This window comes from Oncorhynchus mykiss, chromosome 20, assembly GCF_057628025.1.
Source record: "Oncorhynchus mykiss isolate SJ-2025 chromosome 20, ASM5762802v1, whole genome shotgun sequence".
Lineage (NCBI taxonomy): Eukaryota > Metazoa > Chordata > Actinopteri > Salmoniformes > Salmonidae > Oncorhynchus > Oncorhynchus mykiss.
The window spans coordinates 31,124,998-31,139,966 of NC_143041.1; the positions used below are offsets into that span (position 1 = coordinate 31,124,998).

Here is a 14,969-nt window from a genome sequence, read left to right on the forward strand (position 1 = left end):
GGCGGGAACTGGAACATGATGTAGTACATGTCGCTCCAGAGAGCGTGAGTATCCAGGCCATAGAAGAACTTGGACATTTTCAGCTTTCAAGAATTGTGTAACAGATCCTTGCGGCATGATCCTTCAGCATTATCATGCTGAAACAGAGGTGAATGGCACGACAATGGGCCTATAAGGATCTGTGCATTCAAATTGACATCGATAAAATGCAATTGTGTTCTTTGTCTGTAGCTTATGCCTGCCCATACTGTAACCCCACCGACACCACTCTGTTTACAATGTTAAGCTAACTGCTCGCCCACACAACGCCATGCACACTCTGCCATCTGCTTCCCTGTGACGGTTTCTGACAGTTTGTGCAGAAATTCGGTTGTGCAAACCCACAGTTTTATCAGTTGTCCAGGTGGCTGGTCTCAGACAAGGGTTACACATGGTCTGCGCTTGTAAGGCCGCTTGGACTCCTGCCAAATTCTCAAAAAGATGTTGGAGGTGGCTTATGGTAGAGAAAGTAACGTTAAATTCTATGGCAACAGCTCTGCTAGACATTCCTGCAGTCAGCATGCCAGATGCACTCTCCCTCAACTTGATACATCTGTGGCCTTGTGTTATTTAACAAAACTGCACATTTTAGAGTGGCCTTTTATTGTCCCCAGCACAAGGTGCACCTGTGTACTGATCAAGCTGTTTAATCCATTTCTTGATATGCCACCTGTCAGGTGGTAAATGAGAAATGCTCACTAATAGGGATGTAAACAAATTTGTGCTACATTTTTTTTGTTGAGAAATATGTTTTTTGTGCATATAATTTCTGGGATCTTTTATTTTAGCTCATGAAACATGGAACCAACACTTTACATGTTGCTTTTATATTTTTGTTCAGTATAATACAAATGTAGTACATTCTTCCAGCCCAACTTCAACCAGCGGGAAGCAGGTGGATTTGACATCTTTGTTGATGCACAGTTCACTGAGAAATGATAGCCAGCAAGGCTACTTGAAATTAAATGGAAGCCCCCTATCAAGGCTTCACATTATAAACCATCTGTGATTATTTCTTGCAGTTGCACACATAAAAAGCTGAATTCATTACAAATTAGATGTGTTCCTCCTATTCCAGATGACAGAGTCATTGCATTGCAAGAGGTCACCATTCCAAAGGGTATGGAGGCCACTACAGTTAAACAGGTAGGCAGAGTGGTTCAGCAGTAGGCCAAATTGTCAGGTCAGGTTTCTCCCCCATACTAATAGCTCTCTCGCTCTCTCTTTTTCGCCCTCTCTCTCTCTTCTTCAAGATCATAACACATTTGTTTGGATTGAATTCTGCTAATGTGACACAGACATTTAAGGTATGCCATATATCTTCTTTTATAAAGTTCTGTTTCCTAAAATTCAGTCTCAAATTATTGTACCATGTACTGTATACTGACTGACACTATTATAATGTATCCCTTACCAAATGATGGCATATTTCTAGATAAGAAACCACAAGGGCTGTCTGATTCCATTCAACAGCTTTATACCAGTGAACAGCAAGCACATGTAAGTACTGCAACATTCAGTATGTTACTGTGAGCCAATCATTTACTAAAATGTATATTTCATGTAAAAATAAAAAATATTCAAGTGTAATTCATTCTATCAGTGCATAACATTAATGTCAATATATTTTGATTCATAGGCCATATGTGCTGGAAGTGGCAACAGTCTTTCAGCATGGTACACATTTAACTTATATCCTCACATTTCACATTAAAATATAATTTAAATAACAGATATATGATGAGCTACAAAAGTATTAGGACAGTGAAACGTTTTGGGGCTCTGTAGTCCAGCACTTGACACTCTGAAACAACAGCAATTTTTGTACAGTGCCTTGCGAAAGTATTCGGCCCCCTTGAACTTTGCGACCTTTTGCCACATTTCAGGCTTCAAACATAAAGATATAAAACTGTATTTTTTTGTGAAGAATCAACAACAAGTGGGACACAATCATGAAGTGGAACGACATTTATTGGATATTTCAAACTTTTTTAACAAATCAAAAACTGAAAAATTGGGCGTGCAAAATTATTCAGCCCCTTTACTTTCAGTGCAGAAAACTCTCTCCAGAAGTTCAGTGAGGATCTCTGAATGATCCAATGTTGACCTAAATGACTAATGATGATAAATACAATCCACCTGTGTGTAATCAAGTCTCCGTATAAATGCACCTGCACTGTGATAGTCTCAGAGGTCCGTTAAAAGCGCAGAGAGCATCATGAAGAACAAGGAACACACCAGGCAGGTCCGAGATACTGTTGTGAAGAAGTTTAAAGCCGGATTTGGATACAAAAAGATTTCCCAAGCTTTAAACATCCCAAGGAGCACTGTGCAAGCAATAATATTGAAATGGAAGGAGTATCAGACCACTGCAAATCTACCAAGACCTGGCCATCCCTCTAAACTTTCAGCTCATACAAGGAGAAGACTGATCAGAGATGCAGCCAAGAGGCCCATGATCACTCTGGATGAACTGCAGAGATCTACAGCTGAGGTGGGAGACTCTGTCCATAGGACAACAATCAGTCGTATATTGCACAAATCTGGCCTTTATGGAAGAGTGGCAAGAAGAAAGCCATTTCTTAAAGATATCCATAAAAAGTGTTGTTTAAAGTTTGCCACAAGCCACCTGGGAGACACACCAAACATGTGGAAGAAGGTGCTCTGGTCAGATGAAACCAAAATTGAACTTTTTGGCAACAATGCAAAACGTTATGTTTGGCGTAAAAGCAACACAGCTGAACACACCATCCCCACTGTCAAACATGGTGGTGGCAGCATCATGGTTTGGGCCTGCTTTTCTTCAGCAGGGACAGGGAATATGGTTAAAATTGATGGGAAGATGGATGGAGCCAAATACAGGACCATTCTGGAAGAAAACCTGATGGAGTCTGCAAAAGACCTGAGACTGGGACGGAGATTTGTCTTCCAACAAGACAATGATCCAAAACATAAAGCAAAATCTACAATGGAATGGTTCAAAAATAAACATATCCAGGTGTTAGAATGGCCAAGTCAAAGTCCAGACCTGAATCCAATCGAGAATCTGTGGAAAGAACTGAAAACTGCTGTTCACAAATGCTCTCCATCCAACCTCACTGAGCTCGAGCTGTTTTGCAAGGAGGAATGGGAAAACATTTCAGTCTCTCGATGTGCAAAACTGATAGAGACATACCCCAAGCGACTTACAGCTGTAATCGCAGCAAAAGGTGGCGCTACAAAGTATTAACTTAAGGGGGCTGAATAATTTTGCACGCCCAATTTTTCAGTTTTTGATTTGTTAAAAAAGTTTGAAATATCCAATAAATGTCATTCCACTTCATGATTGTGTCCCACTTGTTGTTGATTCTTCACAAAAAAATACAGTTTTATATCTTTATGTTTGAAGCCTGAAATGTGGCAAAAGGTCGCAAAGTTCAAGGGGGCCGAATACTTTCGCAAGGCACTGTACATAGTCCCCCCATTTTAGGGGACCAAAAGTATTTTTGACAAATTCACTCATACACTGAGTGTACAAAACATTAAGAACAACTTCCTAATATTGAGTTGCACCCCATCTTTTGCCCTCGGAACAGCCTCAATTCGTCAGGGCAAGGACGCTACAAGGGGTCAAGCTCTCCACATGCAAGCTGGCCATTGTTGATTTCAATGCTTCCCATAGTTGTGTCAAGTTGGCTGAATGTCCTTTTGGTGGTGGACCATTTTTGCTACACATGGGAAACTATTGAGTGTGAAAAACCCAGCAACATTGCCATTCTTGACACCTGGCACCTACTACCATACCCCGTTCAAAGGCACTTAAATCTTTCCCTTACTCGTTCACCCTCTGAATGGCACATATATACAATCCATGTCTCAATTGTCTCAAAGCTTAAAAATCCTTCTTTAATCTGTCTGCTCCCATTCAACTACACGGATTGAAGTGGATTTAACACGTGGTATCAATAAGGGGATTGTAGCTTTCACCTGGATTCACCTGTGTGTCAGTCTATGTCATGGAAAAAACACACTCAGTGTATATTCATTAAAGTAGCCAAAAGTTTAGTATTTGGTCCCCATATTCCTAGCATGCAATGATTGTCAAGCTTGTGACTCTACAAACTCGTTAAATGCATTTGCTGTTTGTTTTAGTTGTGTTTCAGATGATTTTGTACCCAATATAAATTAATGGTAAATAATGTATTGTGTCATTTTGGAGTCACTTTTATTGTAAATAAGAATGTTTGTAAACACTTCTACATACATTAATGTGGATGCTACCATTATTACGGTTAATCCTCAATGAATCGTGAATAATGTGTGAGAAAGTTAAATGCACAATTATCATACCTCCCGCTAACCTCTTTTATTATAATGGTGAGAGGTCTTCGTGGTATGATATTTGTGCATCTGTAACTTTGTCACTCATCATTATTCACAATTCGTGTAGAAGTGTTTAGAAACATTCTATTCTTACTTACAATAGAAGTGACTGCAAAATGACAATACATTATTTACCATTAATTTCTATCTGCACAAAATAATCTGAAAGACAACCAAAACAAACAGTAAATGCATCCAACAAGTGTGTAGAGTCACAAGCTTGATGTAATAATTGCATGCTAGGAATATGGGACCAAACTAAACTTTTGACTACTTTAATACACATGTAAGTGAATTTGTCCCAATACTTTTGGTCCCCTAAAATGTGGTGACTATATACAAAAAGTGCTGTAATTTCTAAACGGTTCACACGATATGGATGAAAATTAAATTAATATGATTTTATGCACTTTAACATGTATAATTTGAAATCCAAAGTGCTGGAGTACAGAGCCAAAACAACAAAAAATGTGTCACTGTCCCAATACTTTTGTAGCTCACTGTATATAAAATCTATGTCTCCCTTCTTGTTATAATGCGTGATTGATGTTGTGTGGTGTATTTGTTGATTCTAAGTCATTCCAAAACCACGGACCATTGCCATGACAGTAATCAATAAAAGTATGCGAACAAGACTACAAGGTGTTGTCAGAAGGGTAAGACAATATTTCTAAGGTCTTTCTATATTCATAATCCAGAGAGGAAAAAGCATTGATTTGTCATTATTTATTTTTTCAGATAGTGAGACTTGAAGAACTGTTTCCTCAGATTAAATTAAGACGTCATGAGAAAATTTATCAGGTACATCATAAGAATCCATCATGTTGTACGAAAAAAGTATCAAAATGTTTGCACTCACTAATGTAAGTCGCTCTGGATAAGAGCGTCTTCTAAATGACTCATGTAAAATATTGGAACTACAGTATCATCATACATATGTCGGCTGAATTCTGTTTTATTTTAATAGGAAATAGAGTTGCTGAACCAACAGTTGAGATTTCTTCATAAAAGAATGCAGGTAAGCATAAGTATTGCTTATGACAAATATAGGCAGAAGAAAATAAATAAAAAATAGATTTTCTGTTACTGCACATAAGATGAGGGTTTACTTTAATCGAGCACAAAGAGGTGTGTACCACAGTCTACGTTACATTCAGATTGTGTTTATTATAGATGCAATTATTGTTTCAGATGGCTGATTCTCACAGCTGGATGGGGATGTTCATCAGAACCCCTATGTGGTAAAACAAAACACCTAGGCCCAACATGTTTTATGTACTTTCCATTTGTTTATACTGTCAATTTTACCATAGCCATATGAGCAATGGTAAATCTGGTTAATATATACCTAGTATGACATTGTATTATTTAATGTTATCTGCAGTGTAGCATATCTTGAAAATGTATGAGTTTGAGTGGTGTAGAAAATCAATTTGCGGTTGGAAATACTTGGTATAAAATGTTCACCCCCCCCCAAAAAAAATAAACTGAGCTATCAGTATTTTGGGAACAGTAGTTCCAACTAGCCTTTGTACAAGTCTGTTTGTGCAATCATTCCATCACCTAACATGACAAGGGGAGTGGCAAGGAGTAGAATGATCGCACAAACAGACTTGTACCCACCCAGGCTAGCGGTATGAAACAATTGGCATGATGCTTTGCTACATGATTGTGCAACCTTTCCATTACTGATTAAATAAAAAGGGTTTTTGGCAACTTTATTGATTTAGGGGGAAAAAAATACTTCATGTGATTTTTCAAGTGAAATGTTCTCAAAAAGTACCAAAATAAAATGTACTAAAATATTTGGGTTAACCTTTTAACTGGACATTGAAGTCAAGCATACAAAGATACATGAGAAGCTTTTCTCATGAATAGTTATACTAAATCCATCAAAAGCATTTGCTAAATTTGGAACATAATTAACTACATGTAAGGCAGTGTTCCCACCATCTTTATGCGCAAACCAAGTCATGAGACAAAGGCAGATATTTAAATAGCATAGTGGCCTCAACTCAGAGGTGGTTGGCAAATTGTTCTGTGAATGTGAGTGCAAGGAATGTAAAATGTATTAATTAAATACAGATAGTACAAAATGTGAATTGAGTAGTTTCAAATCTACTGAACTGTTGAGAGGATTTTCAGTGTTCTTTGCCTAGGGACATTTGACTCATGCAAACAGTGATTGTCCTTTTAAAGTAAGTAGACAAGATGTCACTTGTCACACAAAAAATAAAAATGTATTTGTATGTAATTACAGAATGGTGTCAAACGAGTATGCACCAAATGTCACATTGATCCACAATTACAAAGATGCATTTCGTCCATCAACAAATATTGAAAATTATATACATAAAGGGCATGGGTGACAAAAACAGTACACTAGGATTCACAGGACACGTTTCCAGTAGGACAGTTAAGCAAAATCAATAATTACAAAGAGGCCATTTTACTTTTATACTTTCTCTTCAGTCCCGGAACATTAAACTAAAACTCATCCTATCCCAGAGACCATGGTCTTTAAACTTTTCAGAGATGGGAAAGTTCTGGCTTGTGAAAAGGACTGGAGTACTTGTTGGCAGTTCTATTCGCTTTTTGACTTTTTGCTGTCATTCCCGTTCTTCTCTGGGACAATCTCTTCAGGCTTTCTCTTCTTGGTGCCGTCGGCCATGCTGCTGCCAGGGTGAGCGCTGAATGTGATGATGATGCAGGTCATGTTGTCACAGCCTGTGCCATCTCCAGATGTATCAGGTGCCAAGCAATGGTCAAGTAGCTACGGAGACAAAATAAAGTTTGAGAGCGCTAGTTCATTGTTAAATAAAGAATGAGTAATGTCATGATTACAGGGAAGTGGTGGATCTCAGGTACATCAGAGGTTTCCCAACACAATAAAAAAGTATATAATCTTACTTCTTCAACTATGGAGGACAAAGGCCTGGCAGTATCATCGGCATTAGGCTTTATTCTCTGACTGACAAAGTCTACAACCTCTTGACTGCTCATGACGTTCCTGTGGATGACACTCATTAATGAAGGGAAATATAGCTGTGCATTCATTTCACACATTGATTATTGAAGTATGGCCTTAATTTAAGAAAAAAAATTAACAAACTACCAGATTCCGTCGCATGCAATGATCATGAAGTCATGCTCTGGGTTGAGGGTGAGCTCTTTGACATCCGGCATTGAGGAGATCATCTGCTCCTCTGGGCCAAGGGCCTTGTTTCGTTTGTAAAAGTGATCGCCTGAAAACACAAAGGCCCTTTCAATCTAATGTCTTTTCTTCAACAGCAAAAGTACCGTAATTTCCGGACTATAAGCCGCTACTTTATTCCCACGCTTTGAACCTCTCGGTTTATACAATGACGCGGCTAATTTGTGGATTTTTCCCACTTTCACAAGATAGATGCCGCCGAAAAACTGAGCACCGTCACATAATGTGACGTAAATCGAGCGCGCTCAAACTTCCCATCATTCTGATTACGGTAGTCAATTTGTCACCCTCATCATGGCAAAGACGCGGATAAATGCACATGATGCAGCTTTCAAGTTGAAGGCGATCGATCTGGCTGTTGGAAAAGGAAAAGAGCTGCTGCACGGGAGCTTGGCCTTAATGAGTCGAAGATAAGACGTTGGAAACAGCAGCGTAAGGAACTAATGCAGTGCAAAAAGACAAAAGCTTTCAGAGGGAAGACAAGCAGATGGCCCAAAGTATTTGCAGCCACTCGACATCAGTGTAAATCGTGCATTTAAGGTGGCGCTCCGTGTTCAGTGGGAGGCTTGGATGACAAGTGGGGAGAAATCCTTCACTAAAACAGGTCGCATGCAAAGAGCAACTTATGGTCAAGTCTGCCAGTGGGTCCTGACAGCGTGAAGCACTGTCAAAAAATCCACTATCATCAACGGGTTTCGAAAGGCTGGACTGCTGTGTGTTGAAGAGGGCAGCATGAGCTCAGCGGGGCATTTGCCTCCGGATGAAAGTGACGAGAGCGACAATGAAAACGATCCAACATCGGATGAAGCAATTCAACTCCGACACCGAAGGAGATGACTTCAGTGGTTTCAGTGCACAGGAGGAAGATAGTGACCAATGACTTTCTTTGTAGGCTACTATTTTTTTTATTTTTGTTACAAGCCGTGTTTCATTTAAAGGCTGTGTAAAGTTAATTTGTTTCAATGTACCGGTAGGCACCTGCGGCTTATAGACATGTGCGGCTTATTTATGTACAAAATACACATTTTTAAATAATTCAGTAGGTGCGGCTTATAGTCCAGAAGTTACGGTATATATTTCTTGAAACAATGCCTGATAATTCAAATCAAAATTTCAGGGCTAGGAAATACAGGAGGATCGATTTACCGATGGCCCTGGAGAGGTTGAGTCCTCCGTTGACGCGACCGTCCATGGTGACCTTTCCACCAGCATTCTTTATCCGGGCCAGCTCCAGCTCATCCTCTGGCTTGTGGTCGTAGGACATGTCTATGGCCTTGCCCTTCTCAGACACCACACAGCGGGAGTCGCCGGCGTTTGCCACAATCAGCTGTTTCCCTCTGATCAGAGCCACCACTGCTGTAGTGCCACTGTCTGCGCCAGGCTGGGGGAAAAGGGCACAGTTTATCTGAAAATTGCCACCTTCAGTTTAAAGGGCCTGTGATTAACCCACTACACAGCTAAGGAGATTAATCCCAGAATAATATTTTGCATTTAGGGAGGCATAGAAAGTAGTCACTACTTCAGACACAAAACACCCCATTACCTTTCAACAACCAGGGCTACTCAGAAATCCTTTTAAGAAAGCGCTCTCCATTCAAGGTTTAAGTTGAAAATTAAGATGAGTGTATTCTACCTCTTCTTTTCCATCCATTCCAGGGTAGCACATCTCCTCATTCTCTTCATCAGAGTCCTCCCCCTCTTCAGTGTCTTCTTCCTCGTCACTGTTTTCACCTTCATCTTCCTCACTGGCATCCTGTGGAAGCGTAATTACATAATTAACACAAAGCATTCTTACCAAAATTACAAAAATATTTTAAACAGTTCTTGTTGAAAAATCCAGTGGGGGAAATCTATGAACAGCAAATGTGAGTTACAGCAGAGGTGCCCAACCCTCCTACTGGAGAACAGTCATTCTGCAGGCTTTTGCTCCAACCAAAATCTATCAACTGATTCTACCAATAGCTCCTCACCAGGACCTCTAAGCTTAATCAGGTGTGTAAGAACTGTGTTTGGGCAAAAGCCTGAATACCCAGTAGCTCTTCAGGCAGAGGGTGGGGCACCAGAGTTAGAGTAACAGGAACTTAACTCCTGAAGGAGAGTTCTTCCCCCTCACCTCCTCTTCGCTACCCTCCTCGTCTTCCTCTTCCCCCGACTCGTCACTGTCCTCAAAGAACTTGGAGCTGGTGTCTCCTGGAGCCGGAGCTGCTGAGGAGGAGCAGGAGGGCCCGGTTTCCTTTTCTCCTTCAGAGGACCCTGCTGCTCCTGTCACTGAAGAGCTGTCCCCTCCTGCTCTCCTGGCCCGCAGCTTGGAGAATCCCGCACCACCAGCTGCACTTCCAGCACCATCAGCCTTCCGATTGCTGTCCACCTCACTCTCCACTTCTCCGTTGATGCCCTTCTCCCCATGGGAATGTGGTTCACCTTCCCCAGACTCTTTTTTGCCCTCCGGACAGAGCTTCTTGTGTTTAATCGCATTGAGGTTCTGTCCATAGCGGACGAGTAACTCTTCAATGGTCAAGGTGGCCTCTTCGTGCAAAAGTTCTGCCTCCTCATTGTCCACTAACAGACAGAAAGGAACACATGGGTTTGAATCAAACTATTTGTTTTGAATAAAGCACAAGGAATGACAACTACATATTTAACGTGGTCAGCTGTTACAGCGTACTTACAATCATCTTCTTCAGCCACTTTTTCATTTGGTGCTTCCTCTTGTGGGCGGCCAGCTATCTGAACAAGCTCTTTGATCACTTCCTCTGTGGTCACCCTGCTATCAATGGCCAGAAATGCATCCTCCAAAGCCTGAAACACATCCACCCACCTAAGACAAATGTATGCTGCTACGGAGTAGATTTTGACAACAAATACAAGAGCTACTGAACCAAAGTTGGTTGTACTCACTTAACAATGTGAGATTATACCCAATAAATATTGTGCACTTTCTATATTCACTCTTACATATAATGTTCAATTGTCCATGTCAAGAGGATTCCTTTCCATACCCCAAAATAATTATTGCACTCACCTTTTGCAGTTTGCCATCTTTGTAAGTCTTCTGTTCCTTAATGATTTCAGGAAGGTACTTGGAACAGTATAATGCTACTTCCTCACCTGAGAAAGCAAGTATTGATTACTTAGAATAACTTGTTTAATAATGTCTGACATTAACAAAAATAACATACAATCAAGGTACGCACAAAAGTTAATATTCAGGATAAAAAATGATTTTTTTTTATCAATTTCAACATCAATATTTTTTTTTAAATGCCTTCCTAACCATCTTAAATAAACATGCCCCATTCAAGAAATTTAGAACCAGGAACAGATGTAGCCCTTGGTTCTCCCCAGACCTGACTGCCCTTAACCAACACAAAAACATCCTATGGTGTTCTGCATTAGCATCGAACAGCCCCCGTGATATGCAGCTGTTCAGGGAAGCTAGAAACCATTATACACAGGCAGTTAGAAAAGCCAAGGCTAGCTTTTTCAAGCAGAAATTTGCTTCCTGCAACACTAACTCAAAAAAGTTCTGGGACACTGTAAAGTCCATGGAGAATAAGAACACCTCCTCCCAGCTGCCCACTGCACTGAAGATAGGAAACACTGTCACCACTGATAAATCCACCATAATTGAGAATTTCAATAAGCATTTTTCTACGGCTGGCCATGCTTTCCACCTGGCTACTCCTACCCCGGTCAACAGCACTGCACCCCCCACAACAACTCACCCAAGCCTTCCCCATTTCTCCTTCTCCCAAATCTGCTCAGCTGATGTTCTGAATGAGCTGCAAAATCTGGACCCCTACAAATCATCCGGGCTAGACATCTGGACCCTTTCTTTCTAAAATTATCTGCCAAAATTGTTGCCACCCCTATTACTAGCCTGTTCAACCTCTCTTTCGTGTCGTCTGAGAGTCCCAAGGATTGGAAAGCAGCTGCGGTCATCCCCCTCTTCAAAGAGGGTGACACTCTTGACCCAAACTGCTACAGACCTATATCTATCCTACCATGCCTTTCTAAGGTCTTCGAAAGCCAACTCAACAAACAGATTACCGACCATTTCGAATCTCACCATACCTTCTCTGCTATGCAATCTGGTTTCAGAGCTGGTCATGGGTGCACCTCAGCCACGCTCAAGGTCCTAAATGATATCTTAACCGCCATCGATAAGAAACATTACTGTGCAGCCGTATTCATTGATCTGGCCAAGGCTTTCTACTCTGTCAATCACCACATCCTCATCGGCAGACTCGACAGCCTTGGTTTCTCAAATGATTGCCTCGCCTGGTTCACCAACTACTTCTCTGATAGAGTTCAGTGTGTCAAATCGGAGGGTCTGCTGTCCGGACCTCTGGCAGTCTCTATGGGGGTGCCACAGGGTTCAATTCTTGTACCGACTCTCTTCTCTGTATACATCAATGAGGTCGCTCTTGCTGCTGGTGAGTCTCTGATCCACCTCTACGCAGACGACACCATTCTGTATACTTCTGGCCCTTCTTTGGACACTGTGTTAACAACCCTCCAGACAAGCTTCAATGCCATACAACTCTCCTTCCGTGGCCTCCAATTACTCATAAATACAAGTAAAACTAAATGCATGCTCTTCAACCGATCGCTACCTGTACCTACCCGCCTGTCCAACATTACTACTCTGGACGGCTCTGACTTAGAATACGTGGACAACTACAAATACTTAGGTCCCTGGTTAGACTGTAAACTCTCCTTCCAGACCCATATCAAACATCTCCAATCCAAAGTTAAATCTAGAATTGGCTTCCTATTTCGCAACAAAGCATCCTTCACTCATGCTGCCAAACATACCCTTGTAAAACTGACCATCCTACCAATCCTCGACTTTGGCGATGTCATTTACAAAATAGCCTCCAATACCCTACTCAACAAATTGGATGCAGTCTATCACAGTGTTATCCGTTTTGTCACCAAAGCCCCATATACTACCCACCATTGCGACCTGTACGCTCTCGTTGGCTGGCCCTCGCTTCATACTCGTCGCCAAACCCACTGGCTCCATGTCATCTACAAGACCCTGCTAGGTAAAGTCCCCCCTTATCTCAGCTCGCTGGTCACCATTGCATCTCCCACCTGTAGCACACGCTCCAGCAGGTATATCTCTCTAGTCACCCCCAAAACCAATTCTTTCTTTGGCCGCCTCTCCTTCCAGTTCTCTGCTGCCAATGACTGGAACGAACTACAAAAATCTCTGAAACTGGAAACACTTATCTCCCTCACTAGCTTTAAGCACCAACTGTCAGAGCAGCTCACAGATTACTGCACCTGTACATAGCCCACCTATAATTTAGCCCAAACAACTACCTCTTTCCCTACTGTATTTTATTTATGTATTTATTTAGCTCCTTTGCACCCCATTATTTTTATTTCTACTTTGCACATTCTCCCATTGCAAATCTACCATTCCAGTGTTTTACTTGCTATATTGTATTTACTTTGCCACCATGGCCTTTTTGCCTTTACCTCCCTTATCTCACCTCATTTGCTCACATCGTATATAGACTTGTTTATACGGTATTATTGACTGTATGTTTGTTTTACTCCATGTGTAACTCTGTGTCGTTGTATGTGTCGAACTGCTTTGCTTTATCTTGGCCAGGTCGCAATTGTAAATGAGAACTTGTTCACAACTTGCCTACCTGGTTAAATAAAGGTGAAATAAAATAAAAACAGTACCTCCATGTCCATCATACACAGCAAACATAGCCGTTTCATCATCCAGTTCTGGAATGCAGTTGTGAGCATCCTGTTGAAAGAAACAAAAACGTTACTCTCATGAAATGCCATTTCTATGAGCAGTAGAACAGATACATCATAGAAATCAGACCGTGCCACTTGAATGTGAAATGAATAATGATGCATTTACATTGTTAATGTTAACGGCCCAGTCTTGCCCATCTTACATATTTATATCAATACATGCAGGAAAGCTACCTAGCTACATTGTTGGATAATTACAAAACTATATAGTTAGCCACAAACAAAAAGCATTCATGCGCAAATAAAACTTAGCTAGCTGGCCAATGTTGACGTTGATAGTTATTAAGCCACGTGTTTAATGGTTGGATAGCTAAGCCAAGCCCCATATGTTTGATAACCTGTAGCACATTATAGACAACTTACACTACTTTTTGTTGTCTGAACCACATCATTTCGTTAGCATTCTAGCTAACTGGTAGCTAGTTAGTTGGACACCATACTGGCAACGAATGACTGCGGAATCCAATCCAGCTAGCAATTTGTTTAGATCATCTTACCTCCATTGAGACACGCCAGCCCTGCATGGCCGCAAAGCCATAGCTCATATTTTGGTTTCCCCCATTGGAAGAGGACTTCACTGTATTGGGTTGCGACAAGTAAGCTCCCATGATGGACCAACAATGGGTTTCAACTTCGTTGGTGTTGGAAAATCCGATGTAGCAGGGAAAAAAACAAGATGACGATAATAAATTACAGATGCTCCAACTTCACCGTACAGTTCATTATATCATACAGTAGAGTACAAACATTTATATCATGCAGTAGAATATAAACATTGCAATATTTTTGATAAAGGGCCAAAGACTAGTTAGCCGGTTTATTGCTAGCTTGGATGGGGTATCTAGCGACTGTTGGCTAAGCTAACAAACGAACATAGACACCGTTCTCACTCGTAAACTATATTTTTTTTAAGCGAAGGCAAATGGGACATCATTAACCGGAAGATAATACTTGATATCAAAACATTTCAGGCTTAAAAGTGAGACCAATTTTAACATTTTACAAGAAAATAGCAGCACGTGTAACTACAAACACAACAGACCTCTCAAAAATAATCGGATACATAAAGGAAGCGGAAACGATGTGATGAATGAGAAGTGCGCATGTCTACTTGTGAGTAGCGGCGTTCAGAAAGGGCGCCAAAACTTTAGTTGCAGAGAACGAGTACGTCCTCGAGGTGTCGCTAAAGTCTCCGATTCTAGTGTGGCCAACAAACTATGTCCTTTCTCCACTTTCCTTTTAACATGAAAAAAGGCGACAGGCAGCAGTTCGGTAAAAACATGTTTAGTTCTTTAATCAGTAGACACAAAAGAGATTTTAAATACCCAAGAATACATAACAGTAGGGAAAACAAAGGAGATGTGTATTGCCACTATCTTGTCCTGTGCTGTTATTATTTTTGTAACTATTCTAACCCCCTATGCAAAGTCAAAAAGGATCAGTGCCAAAAAGATTAAAACGTTTGGCAAAAAATGAAATTGAGTACGTTTTCTTCCAATACTGAGCTTTTCCTTAAACTTTTACAACATTTGAGATTCCCTTCCTCTTGAGGTAGATTGTCCTGTCC

General features: G+C 40.9%; 2 protein-coding genes across 3 annotated transcripts in view; one reads left to right on the forward strand and one right to left on the reverse strand.

Annotated features, from left to right (window-relative positions):
• LOC118942056 (solute carrier family 2, facilitated glucose transporter member 11) overlaps positions 1 to 6,497 on the forward strand; it is a 20,364-nt gene extending 13,867 nt beyond the window's left edge. The window contains exons 2-9 of the mRNA XM_090212896.1: positions 1,118 to 1,185; positions 1,293 to 1,346; positions 1,475 to 1,539; positions 1,679 to 1,716; positions 4,978 to 5,057; positions 5,140 to 5,202; positions 5,369 to 5,419; positions 5,593 to 6,497. Of these exons, the coding sequence (XP_090069022.1) occupies positions 1,118 to 1,185; positions 1,293 to 1,346; positions 1,475 to 1,539; positions 1,679 to 1,716; positions 4,978 to 5,057; positions 5,140 to 5,202; positions 5,369 to 5,419; positions 5,593 to 5,646 (473 nt within the window). The 3' untranslated portion in view covers positions 5,647 to 6,497. The remainder of the gene's footprint in view (positions 1 to 1,117; positions 1,186 to 1,292; positions 1,347 to 1,474; positions 1,540 to 1,678; positions 1,717 to 4,977; positions 5,058 to 5,139; positions 5,203 to 5,368; positions 5,420 to 5,592) is intronic.
• On the reverse strand, positions 6,091 to 14,545 carry LOC110499263 (protein phosphatase 1G). 2 transcript variants are annotated; one of them, XM_021576287.3, is made up of 11 exons: positions 14,445 to 14,545; positions 13,900 to 14,033; positions 13,319 to 13,388; positions 10,638 to 10,723; positions 10,285 to 10,414; positions 9,729 to 10,174; positions 9,249 to 9,368; positions 8,762 to 8,996; positions 7,517 to 7,646; positions 7,312 to 7,411; positions 6,091 to 7,174 (listed from the first exon to the last, which is right to left on the reverse strand). In XM_021576287.3, exons 2-11 carry the CDS (start codon positions 14,008 to 14,010, stop codon positions 6,986 to 6,988), a joined length of 1,617 nt encoding a protein of 538 aa, XP_021431962.1. In that variant the 5' UTR covers positions 14,011 to 14,033; positions 14,445 to 14,545; the 3' UTR covers positions 6,091 to 6,985. The 2 variants fall into 2 exon arrangements, with proteins under 2 accessions (XP_021431962.1, XP_036811980.1); XM_036956085.2 differs by having other exon boundaries at positions 14,293 to 14,467.
• Positions 14,546 to 14,969: the final 424 nt, after the last annotated feature.